The sequence below is a fragment of the Choloepus didactylus genome, chromosome 17 (assembly GCF_015220235.1).
Source record: "Choloepus didactylus isolate mChoDid1 chromosome 17, mChoDid1.pri, whole genome shotgun sequence".
In the NCBI taxonomy this organism is placed as follows: Eukaryota; Metazoa; Chordata; class Mammalia; order Pilosa; family Megalonychidae; genus Choloepus; species Choloepus didactylus.
Genome location: NC_051323.1, coordinates 77,156,555 through 77,168,797, shown reverse-complemented (window position 1 = coordinate 77,168,797; position 12,243 = coordinate 77,156,555). Strand labels below are relative to the sequence as shown.

Here is a 12,243-nt window from a genome sequence, read left to right as displayed (position 1 = left end):
GTTCCTCTTAAAGCCTCTTTCACAGTACCGTGTACTCTTCCCCGTTGGGGTGCTGGTCCCCGAGGGCAGGCCCTAGCTGTCTGCCGCTCCACGGCCGGCACCTCCCTCTGTGTCTGACCCACAGAAGGATGTACTGAAAGTGGCAGGCAGTGTTAGTTCACACTGTGTCTGTTTTGGTGGCGGCTTCTAAGGTGCATTCTGTTTTCTTTCTTAGGGCCATGAAATGACAAGCATTGGGCTGCTCCTTGGTGTTTCTGCCGCCAAGCTGGGCACCATGGATATGTCAGTCACTCGGCTGCTGAGCATTCACATCCCGGCGCTCCTGCCACCGACGTCCACAGAGCTGGATGTGCCCCACAACGTCCAGGTGGCCGCGGTGGTGGGCATTGGCCTCGTGTACCAAGGCACCGCACACAGGCACACTGCGGAGGTCCTGCTGGCCGAGATAGGTGCGGCGCTGACATCGCTGGGTCTGCATGAGACATGGCCAAAGTGGAAAGGATAGTAAGATTATGAGGATGAGGGAAAAAATGATAAAAATTGAGGAAAAAATACTAGCTTTTATGAACATATCATGATCTGGTACCAACATGAAAAACTATGTTTTCCAAGCTCGTAGTGCCCAGCAAGTTATTAGCTCAAACTCTTCATTGGCCTGCGCCTGAGCCCGTCGGTGGCCTTCAGAGCGGTGCCTGTGGCCTTGATCCCCTGAGAGCTGCTGCTCAGCCTGCTCTGTCTGCCAGGCAACGCCTGGAAATTTGGAGCGGGACACGTGTCTGCCCTGCTGGACGGCAGCCCCTCCGTAGCAGGGGAGTGCCCCACTCCTGTGCCCCTCCTTTACGTGCTGCTGGGTTTGTTGGTGATGACACTGGAAGTGTGAGTCTCTTGCACTCACTTCAGTTAATGTTTCTGTTTTGGGTGGAGTCCAAACCTATGGAAATCTGTCTCAGGTGTCATTTTTCCCTGACAAATGGAAGTGCTGTTGGCGTACTTAGTACATTGAGCAGTTTAGATACATGCATTACCTGTTCTACCTGTTCAGGATCTTTTCTTCATGTGTTTCACAGGGTATTGAAGTATATATATCATTCTTTAGTATTATTCTATCAGTTGGCTACTGTCACAGTAACGGTGCATAACGGACAACCATAGAGTCTCAGTGGCACCCTAAGTGGGTGGCTGGGACAGCGCTGCTCCGGCTGCGGTGCTCCGGCTGCGTGGCTCTGTGTCTGCTCCACGTGCCTTATTCTGGGGCCTGTTATGGTGATGATGGAACCTGCGGACGAGAACTAAATAATGGAGGCACATCGCAAGCTTTTGCCTACATTATACCTGCTCAGGTGCCAGGCCAACGCCAGGCACGTGGTCAGGTCCACTGCTAGGCTCTGCCAAGGGTTTAGGTGCACATTGTCCTCCACAGTGTGGGGTGTAGGGGTGACTGTCCCATTGAGGTGTAGGCTGTTGGGGTGCACTGCCTTCAGGGGTGTAAGCTATAGGGGTACACTGTTCCCCCAGAGTATAGGCTGTCAGGGTACACTATCCCCCAAGGTATAGGCTGTTGGGGTGCACTCTCCCCCAGGGTGTAGGCTGTAGGGGTGCACTGTTCCCCTGGGGTATAGGCTATAGGGGTGCGCTGTCCCCTGGGTGTAGGCTGTTGGGGTGCACTGCCTTCAGGGGTGTAGGCTGTAGGGGTTCACTGTTCCCCTGGGTTGTAGGCTGTAGGGGTTCACTGTTCCCCTGGGTTGTAGGCTGTAGGGGTACACTGTTTCCCTGAAGTGTAGGCTGTGGGAGTACACTTGTCCCCTGGGTGTAGGCTGTCAGGATGCACTATCCCCCAGGGTATAGACTGTTGGGGTGCACTATCCCCCAGGGTATAGACTGTCAGGGTGGACTATCCCCCAGAGTGTAGGCTGTCAGGGTGCACTGCCTTTAGGGTTGTAGGCTATAGGGGTGCACTGTCCCCTGAAGTGTAGGCTGTGGGAGTACACTTGTCCCCTGGGTGTAGGCTGTCCGGATGCAGTATCCCCCAGGGTGTAGACTGTTGGGGGGCACCATCCCCTGGAGTGTAGGCTGTCAGGATGCACTATCCCCCAGGGTGTAGGTGGTCGGGGTGCACTATCCCCTGGGGTGTAGGCTGTCAGGGTGCGCTATCTGCCAGGGTGTAGACTGTCGGGGTGCACTATCCCACGGAGTATAGGCTGTCAGGGTGCACTGCCTTCAGGGGTGTAGGCTGTAGGGGTGCATTGTTCCCCTGGGGTGTAGGCTGTAGTGGTGCACTGTCCCCTGGGTGTAGGCTGTCAGGATGCACTATCCCCCAGGGTGTAGACTGTTGAGGTGCACTATCCCCCAGAGTGTAGGCTGTCAGGGTGCACTGCCTTCAGGGTTGTAGGCTGTAGGGGTGCACTGTCCCCTGGGTGTAGGCTGTCAGGATGCACTATCCCCCAGGGTGTAGACTGTTGGGGTGCACTATCCCCCGGAGTGTAGGCTGTTGGGATGCACTGCCTTCAGGGGTGTAGGCTGTAGGGGTGCACTGTCCCCTGGTTGTAGGCTGTAGGGGTGCACTGTCCCCTGGGTGTAGGCTGTCAGGGTGCACTATACCCCAGGGTGTAGAATGTCAGGGTGCACTATCCCCCGGAGTGTAGGCTGTCAGGGTGCACTGCCTTCAGGGGTGTAGGGGTGTACTGTTCCCCTGGGAGTAGGCTGTGGGGGTGCACTGTCCCCTGGTTGTAGGCTGTAGGGGTGCACTGTCCCCTGGGTGTAGGCTGTCAGCCTGCACTATCCCCCAGGGTGTAGGGTGTCAGGGTGCACTATACCCCAGGGTGTAGAATGTTGGGGTGCACTATCCCCCGGAGTGTAGGCTGTCAGGGTGCACTGCCTTCAGGGGTGTAGGCTGTAGGGGTGCACTGTCCCCTGGGGTGTAGGCTGTAGGGGTGCACTGTCCCCTGGGCTATAGGCTATTGGGGTGTACTGTCCCAGGGCAGTGAAGAATTTGTACCATTTAGTTTTCTATAATGGTAAAATAAATTATTTACAACACTGAAATGCTCCTGTAACCAAAATACACAATAGCATATGTTGTTTTTGTGAAAAACGCTTCTCACAAAACACTCAAAAACTCCAAACTAGAGATGTTTAAAGCTTATTCTTCTACAAGGCAATTTAATACTTTCTGACTATATCAGGATAGCTGATGATGTCATCACATGATCTCATGAACTTACCACAACTTTTTCATTTTGTACGTCGAGGGCTTTATCCTTGATGTATATGTTTATGTTTTTTTATATGATTACTTTCAGATTGTATGCACTGTTTTTATTCTGCCATTTCATATATCGTCATAAATGGGTTTTTAATTAACTTCATACTGTGTAATATCTTACTGAGTTGCTGTACTATAATTTGCCTAATGCTTTTCTTATTTTCAGGTTTTTTTTTAGTTCTTTTCTATTAGAAACATTACACTGATATCTTTGTAATTTTTTTCTTTATTTTTTTCCTTGGGATATAATACCAGGAATTGGAACCTGATTTTACCATGTCTAATAAGTGGAATTGAAAATAACAAAACAGAAACAGAGTTTACAAGATTAAAAATGGAAGTCTTTTTTATTGAGCAACCCCCCCTTTTTTTTTTAAATTTCTCCTACTTCTTGGTAATTTTTTGGTAAGATCCAAGGTTTCACAGGGTTTGAAAGTCACTTCTTGTGGAGGCTCAAATTGGCAAATTAAAAGAAACATTTTAGATCTTTATTTTGTGGTAATACAACAGAGATACTATTTGTGATAGTGTCACGCTTTACGAATGGAGTTACGTTGACTCCATAGCTCCTTGCAACTTATTAGAAAGTTAACTCTTTAAACTGTTTGTACGGGAGGATGTCCGGGGCCGGGCTGAGCTGTGCTGATTTCATTTTACAGGGCGGCCTCCCGGCCCTGAGATGGAGTACTGCACCGACAGAGAGTCATCCTCGCTGGCTGCCGGCCTGGCCCTGGGCATGGTTTGCTTGGGGGTAAGAACCTTCCACTCCTCCCTATGCACCCGCGGAGCTCTCTGGAACCCCGCTCTGCCTGGCTGTGATTAATCCCCTGCCAGTGCTGTCTTCTTTTCTGGATGTTTTTCAAAGTACCAGATACGGGAAGGGGAGAGAAATCACAGCCAAGAGTGGGGCTTTGAGATTTCTTCCTCTCCATGAACTGTACGAACTAAGGGAATGAAGTTTCTTGCAAGGGGTTTAAGACATAAGATGGGGATGTAATAGCCCACTCAGGAAGCAGGAAGAAGTGGAAATGTGTAAACGGCAGGCAAACCCTCTTTTGTCACTCTGGTGTTCACTCTGTGTCCCAGACATTGGCACAACCCCGTTGGTGACAGAGTGAAACCAGGCTGCCCCGCTTCCAACCCCTCACAAGGGATGTGGTACAGAATTCCCAAGAACATTTCATAGTTGACTGTTTCACCTGAAATACAGGTTCCTTGAAGAACCACCCAAATGGTGTTGTGGTCAAGTTAAAATGACATAAAGAAAGTTACAATGGAATGAGTTGTTTTCTTGAGTGCATTCTGAAAATGTGCCATTTTAAAAGCTGTGTCAGGCTTCTCACTCTTCTCATTCAGCACAGGGGCCGTGGAAGTGTGGCCTGAGTTCTGGTCCTGCCTGCAGTCGAGTCGTTTAAACACTAAGAACTGTGGGTTCCTTGTCTGTAAAATGAGATTAGGCTGTGCTGTCCGGCGGTTAAGGAAGTGCATGGACGGAACCAGCCTGCCCTTTGTTTGTCCAGCCTGCCATTTACCAGTGGCATGACCTTGGGCAAGTTTACTGAACCCCTTTGTAACTCATTCATGTACAAAGTGGGCTTCTTACTGGTGGCTCTTTGATAGGGTGCTGTAGTAAGCTAACTTATATAAAACCCAGACTAGTACCTGGCACGGAGGAAGGGTTTAATCAGTCGTTATTGCTGGAAAAGTTCATAGGCCCCACAGGCAAGGGTCAGAAGTGTGTTTCTAGAGGTTGTGTTTCCCTGTGCCGTGGAGCGCCATTGGCTCTGTGTCTACTTGGAAGCCTTATGTATGTTATTAAATGCAAATACTAACTTGAACATTTGTGTACTGTGATTTTAATGACAACTAATAGTTTGAGTATTAACTTATGAGTAATAGATATTTTAATTGAAAAAAAATGTCTACTTTGAAGTTAGCTCGTTCCTTTAGTAGTTGTGGTACGTGTAATGGATCTTCTGTGGGATTTCCTTTAACACATCTGTTATCGTGTCTTCAAGCACGGCAGTAATTTGATAGGTATGTCGGATCTCAACGTGCCTGAGCAGCTTTACCAGTACATGGTCGGGGGTCACAGGCGCTTCCAAGCAGGAATGCACAGAGAGAAACATAAATCTCCAAGTTACCAAATCAAAGTAAGTCCAAGTCAAAGTCAACACTCCAGAAGTGAAAAAGCTAATTTAAAAGTAGTTCTCACACCAATATTTGTAAATATTTTGATTTTAAATATAGATTAGATTGAGAAGAATTTTATAAGGTAACAGTTCAGAGCTTGAACATGACTATACTTTTTTTGGTAGGAAGGAGATGCCATAAACGTGGATGTGACGTGTCCCGGTGCCACGCTAGCGCTGGCCATGATCTACCTGAAGACCAACAACAGGTACTGTCCTCTCCCTCTCCGCACCTGTGGCACTGCAAAGGCGTGAGTCCACCTAGCTTGTGTGTCTGCTTCCCCAGAGGGAGACCAACCCGATTTTCATTCTCTCAAGTGCTGTAACGTGGATTTTATCTAGAAGTAACACGTTGTGCTCTTTAAAGGTATTTGACGATGTAATTGCCAGTTTCTGTTCATGTCTGCGTTTTCAGTTGTGTCACGTCCATTTCACTGATGGGCATGTCTTCCCGAAGCCAGTGGTCCTTAGCCTTACTCTCCTCCCGGCTTCTGCTGCGGGCACGCCCCCTCCTTGCCAGCCCTCCCCTCCCTTGCACCCCTGTCACTGGTGCTCATGCTGAAAGTGGGCTTCTGCTGTTTCTCCTCTTCCATTTGGTGTGGGGTAAACTGGGAAGAGACATTATGCCTGGGCTAGGTCTTTTTGTTTAAAAGCATCGTAAGAGTCTGGAAGATTTTTGATGTTCCTCCCCTAAGAAAACATGAGTGTATGCAGAATTAACAGAGCGACCAAAACAGGGATTTACTCATTCGTTACTTATTAGGGCCTCCTGCATGTGTCAGCCCTTTCTTGACACTGGGGATCTTTCAGTGAACAAAACAAAACAACATCCCTGCCCTGGTGGAGCCTACATTACAGTAAAACAGACAATACTAAAGAAATGTATATGATGTTAGAGCGAGTAAAGTGCTTTGGAGAGAGAGAAAACAGCAGGGGATGGAGAGGGAGAGGCGTTCTGAAATTGGTCCACAGGCTCTCCATCCTCCTGCCTTCTGGGTGAGGCAGTGCTTCCTGACGTCCTGCTGTCCTTCCCCAACAGGTCCATTGCCGACTGGCTCCGCGCCCCTGACACCATGTACCTGCTGGACTTCGTGAAGCCAGAATTTCTCTTGCTTAGGGTATGGTGCTTGGCAGTTTTTTTTTAATACTGTCAAACATGAGAATTCTGTTTATGGTTCTCAAATGTAGCTTTCAGATACCCTTTACAAAGAGCCTTTTATTATTTACCTGTCAGGTATTTCTAATTGGCAGTGTTGTTTTGAAACGTTCCAAATCCCACTTTTAAGAATCCCAGGAAGGTAACCATATTGCTGTGTAAAGCTCGGAGTGCTATTTCAATGTATCATATTATTATTCAGAACTTTGTGACAAGCAACAAGTAACTGGGATTCAGTCCTGCTTTATTTTACATTCTTTGCATCCTTTTTTAAGGATGAATGCTTTTCTCCTTGTTTATTGGTTGTAAATTTTCTTATGTGAACTCTCCGTGCCTTACTCATAGAGCTTTTGTGTTTGAGCTTTCATTAACTCAGTGTAATTGTTTGATATTAACAGTTATGACATATTTGCCTAAAAAGCCCTATTTTATGTTGCAAAATTGCCATTGGTTGGGAATTGATTCTTAAGTTCTACTTAATATTGTTATAAAATTTATGAACTTTGCTCTAATGAGTTTTATCTGTATTGCATTTTTAAGACACTTGCTCGATGCCTGATTTTGTGGGATGATATTTTACCGGATTCAAAGTGGGTCGATAGCAATGTTCCTCAAGTAAGTACATATAGTAAATATTACTGTCTCTTTACTGGTATTAACTTTTGATTTCTTTTGGGATTTTCCAGAACCTTGTAAAGTATTTTTTTCTTGTGATGGTAGTGTTGATGATTGTGGTATCTCTTGAAAACAAAAGAAATTTGATTTAAGATTCATTTACTGACCACAGACCACAGCCTTCCCTTTCAGCCCGAGATCCCTAGAAATTATAGATTTTTAAAAATTAAAATGAGACTCCTTTGTAAAAATTCATAATTAAATATTGTAATTCAATATTGCCCTTTAATCAGCTACCCAGACAGGTGGTCTCAGTTACTTTTTATTTAGAAAATAAAGATATTTATCCTTGAAAACTCTAGGTTGTGTGTTTGTTTTCCCCCAGTATTTTATTATGAACATTTTCAAAATACAGAAAGATTGAAAGAACTTTATATGAACATCCATATCACCATCTAGATTCTGCAATTAATATTTTTCCTCATTTTCTGATTATGCATATGGTATTTGTCCTTAATTTTTTTATTATGGTCCTATGATTAGTTTTTGAACACTAAGCCAACCTCGCATTCCTAGAATAAATCCAACTTGATTATGATTTATTATTGTCTATATTTATTGCTGCCTTCGACTTGGTGATATTTCATTTAGAGTTTAGCATCTCCGCAAGGGAAATAAATCTATAGTTTCCTCTTTTCCATTGTGTGTGTGTCTGTCAGGTGTTGGGGTTAGGGCCATGCTGGCCTCAGAAGGTGTTGGGGATTGATTCTCTTCCTCTCTTTTCTGGAAGTTCTAATATTGGTGTCGTTTCTCCTAATGTTTGATAGATTCATCAGTGAAACGGTCTGGGTGTTTCCTCTTTGTAGGAAGAATTTGGATCACACACCGCATTTCTCTGATAGATAAGGGCTATTCACATTTTCTGCTTCGTTTTCTGCCAGTTTTGGTTAAGTGTCTTCAAAGAAATATGTCCATTTCAACGAAGCTGTTGAATTTGTTCCCATGAAGTTGTTGATAATATTTTATTATTGTCTTTTTAAATGTCTGTGGAATCTGTTGTGAGAGCCCCTTTTATTCTTCATACTGGTAAATTTTGTATCTTTGTTGGTTAGCTAGGAGTTTATCCATTTTGTTCCTATTTTCAAAGAGGCAACTTTTGTCTTCGTTAACTTTTTCTGTTTCACTGTTTTTCATTTCATTGATTTCTGAACTTATCTTTTAATATTTTCCTTCCGTATATTAATTTTGGGTATGGTTACTGATTTTCTGGGTTTTTGTAGAAGAAACTTAGGTATTGGCTTTTAGACTTTTCTTTTTCTGTTATAAACATTAAAGCCATAAATTTCTCTATAAGCACTGGTTTAACTGTATCTGCAAATTTTAGTGTGTTGTTATTTTATCATCTAGTTTAAAATGCTTTTTAATAATCTCCTTGTAGTTTGTTCTGGACTCATGGGTTATATAGAAATTTGTTTTTAACATCCAACTATTTGAGTTTCTTTCTTGAGCTCATTGTTATTCTTTTCTATTTTAATTTTAAACTTATTGAGATTTGTTTTATGGCCCGACATATGATCTGTCTTGGTAAATGTTCTTTGCATACTTAAAAGACTGTGTAATCTGCAGAGGTTGGATGTCGAGCTTTACAGATTTGAGTTATCTTGAGGTTGTTAGTAGTGTTCACAGCATCTGTCTTTGCTGACTTAATAATACATGGTTTCCCTGTGAGCTGCTAAGACGGGAGTTACCATCTTTCACTGTGATAATGGAATGGTCTGTTTCTTTATTTCTTTAATTTTTGCCTCTTGTACATTGCACCTCTTATTAGATGCATACACAGTTTTATTGTTACCTGTTGAATTAACCATTTAATTAGTTTGAACTGCCCTTTTTTGTCTCTGATAATACTTTGTCTTGAAGGTGACTCTGTGATGATAACTAATCTAGCCTCTCTCTCTTTTTTAATACTTGTTAGCATGCTGTATTTTTTCTCACCTATTTCCACCCATTTATTTTGTAACCTATTTGTGTCTTTATATGAAAAGTGCATGTTTTACAGGCATCATGTGGTTGGATTTGATGTTTCTGCCTTTTGATTGGAGTGTTTATTCCTGCTGAACATGTGTTTACTCAGTCACTTTCATTTCTGATGCTCTTCATTTTTTCCTGAAGGTTCGTGTTTCCTCTGGTGTCATTTCCTGTAGGATGAAGAACTTTCTTTAGCATTCTTTGTAGTGCAGGTTTACTGGCAATGAATTCTGTTTGTTCCTTTTAGCTGAAAATATCTTTATTTTGTGTTTGTTCTGAGGGATATTTTTGCTGGATATAGAAATCTGGGTTGAAGTATGTGTTGGGGTCCCTGAGAGCACCCCATGTTTAGTAACTCACTAGAAAGTGCCACGGACTCAGCCTGTAATTGTCCTCGTGGCTGTGATTTAGTATAGTGAAACTATCCAAATGAAAATCAGCCACGGGAAAAGGCTCACGGGGCCAAGCCCAGAGGAAGCCCGAGCCCCTCCCAGTGGCCACAGAGGATGTGCTTGATCCTCAAGCATCGAACTGTGACAGGGCACGTGGAGTGCTGGCCATCAGGGAAGTCCGTTTGGGACTCGAGGGCAAGGTTTTTACTGGGGCCGGTCATCACACACCATCATCCTGGCACGTAGCAAAGTTGCAGACAGCCAGAGGGAAAGCAGGTGTTGGGCATCAGCACCCTGTGTGTAGAAGCAGTTTCGGCACGGTGAGCCACGCTGACCTTGCAGGGGAAGTTTTTCATCCGGGGAGAGCTGTTTCCGATTCCAGTTCCCAGCCACCGCTGGGGCCGCCCTGGGAAGCAGGCCTTTCCGGCAGCAGCGCCTCAGGCCTGCTGTGCCCGTACTTTCCTGCATACGAAGTTTTTTTTCCCTGAGCCTGTTAAAGGTGGTGCTCCAGTGTTTCCTGTCTTCTGTTGTTTCTGATGACAGGCCAATGGCTTTGTAACTGTTTTTTTTACTTGTATGTATCATGTTATTTTTTTTCTAGATGCTTTAAAAATGTTCTTTCTATGTATGGTTTTCAGCAGTTGAGTATGATGTGTATTGTGGTGGTTTTCTTTGTATTCTCGTGAACCTTTTAAGTTTGGGGAATTTCAACCAAGTCTTCAAATATTTTTGGGTCCCATGCTCTCTATCCACTCATTCTTAGACTCCAGTTATCCTTGTTAAACCTTTTGAAATTGTCCCATAGGTTTCTTTGTTATCTTTTATCCTTTTTTTCTGTCTTTTCTACAGATTGCATAATTTCTGTTGACCTGTTTTTGTTTACTGACTCATTAGGCATTTCATTTTCTATTACAGCCATGAAGTGAATTTTTAATTTTCATTTATTCTAATTTTCAGTTGTAAAATTTGCATTTTTCCTTTTTATATTTTCTAATTTTTTTCCTGATATTATTTCCTGTTTTCATTCATTTTGAGCATATTTTCCATCATGTCCCTCAGCATAGTTATAAGAGCTACTTTAAGATCCTTCTCTTTAAATTTCAACACCTGGGTCTCATTTTAGGACTGCTCTCCATTGTCTGTTCTCCTGAGAATATGTTACATTTTCTTGTTTTTATGTCAAGCAATTTTGGATCGTATACTTGGCATTGTGAATGTTATCTTTTGAAGACTCTACATTTTGTTGTTGATACATACATGTATATGTATGTGTATATATGGCCTATATGTATTTATGGGTGCATGTGGGTGTATACATATACATATGTATACACAACACTTTTTTTTTAAAGCAGGCAGTTAATTAGCTTGGAATCAGATGTCAAGCTGTGTCTCGGTTCAGTTCTTTTGTCCGTAGCTGGGTGTTGGTGTCTGCCCCGTGCATGCATGGTTCATGGATCAGGCAGAAGTTTGCACAGCCTTGCACTGAGAATTTGGGGCTCCTTCTCTGTGACTTTCTGCTTTCCAGGACTCGGTCCTCACCTTCCAGCAGCTGTGGGTTCCGGAGCTGTCTCTTCTGGTTGTTCAACTCAGAAAAACCGGTTTTTCTATTGGAGTTTTAGCCTTTTCTTTTTTTTTTTTTTTCTTTATGCACAGACTGGGACCTGCCCTGAGGGCAGAAGCACAAAAACAGAAGCTTGCCCTTTGGTGTTCCTGTCCTCGGAGCTTGGCTGCCCTCTAGACTCGGGCTGCTGTTGTCTGCTCTCCAGTTCCTCTAGGTCAGGGGTTCTCGGATTCTGTAAAGTTTTATTGGGGTGCAGCCATTCATTTACTGCTGCTTTTGTTTTACAACAGCAGAGATGAGTAGTTAACCATATGGGCCATAAAACCTAAAATATTTACCATCTAGCCCTTTAAGAAAAGGTTTGCTAATCCCTCCTGTGGGCAGCTGTTTTTTATGTTCTGTCCAGAGTTTATACTTGTTATCTGCCAAAGGGTCAGTCTGATACTTTCCTGAAGTAGAACTCCTAGGTTTGTTTTTCTTTGCTTAATTCACTGATGTGAAAGAGATGAGGAAGAGGTGAATTTTAGTTCATTTGTCTCCAAAATTTTAATTCCTAGCACATTCAGATGTCAAAGACATCATTTCTTTTTGAAAGTTCCTTTTAAAATGTATATTGTGGGACGAAATTATACTTTTTATTCCATCCCTTCATTCAGCAAATGTTTGTTGATCCTCTGCAAATACAAGCCACCTGTATTTGCAGGTGCTAAATTAAAGGTGCATCTGACACGTAGATGACCTTGAGAAACTTTAGTTTACTGCACTTAATCAGTTTATTACATTTAGTTCGCTAAATGAGACTAGACATGTAGATAAGTAACTGCAATCCAGAGTAAAAAGTGAAAATTCATTTAAGAGAGTTCTCTCTTTAACTTTGCTGAGCATGTGGCCCTTGACCTTTTTTTAAGGAGTTTAATTGAGCTGTCTTCACATGTCACAGTCCTGCCCTTGAACTTTTAATATAAAATTATTCTCTGACATTTCTTTTACTTCAGGTTTTACCATTTTAGATTTGGTCTTAAATACATCAGGGA

General features: G+C 43.4%; 1 protein-coding gene across 4 annotated transcripts in view; it reads left to right on the top strand.

Moving 5' to 3' along the window:
- ANAPC1 (anaphase promoting complex subunit 1) overlaps positions 1–12,243 on the top strand; it is a 105,548-nt gene that overhangs the window by 65,111 nt on the left and 28,194 nt on the right. For all 4 annotated transcript variants that reach the window (XR_005212458.1, XM_037807643.1, XM_037807644.1 and 1 more), the window contains exons 29-34: positions 215–449; positions 3,922–4,013; positions 5,281–5,415; positions 5,581–5,663; positions 6,494–6,572; positions 7,151–7,225. Coding sequence is in view for 3 of the 4 variants with exons in the window: in XM_037807643.1 (XP_037663571.1) it covers positions 215–449; positions 3,922–4,013; positions 5,281–5,415; positions 5,581–5,663; positions 6,494–6,572; positions 7,151–7,225 (699 nt within the window). In the remaining variant the exon portion in view is untranslated. The remainder of the gene's footprint in view (positions 1–214; positions 450–3,921; positions 4,014–5,280; positions 5,416–5,580; positions 5,664–6,493; positions 6,573–7,150; positions 7,226–12,243) is intronic.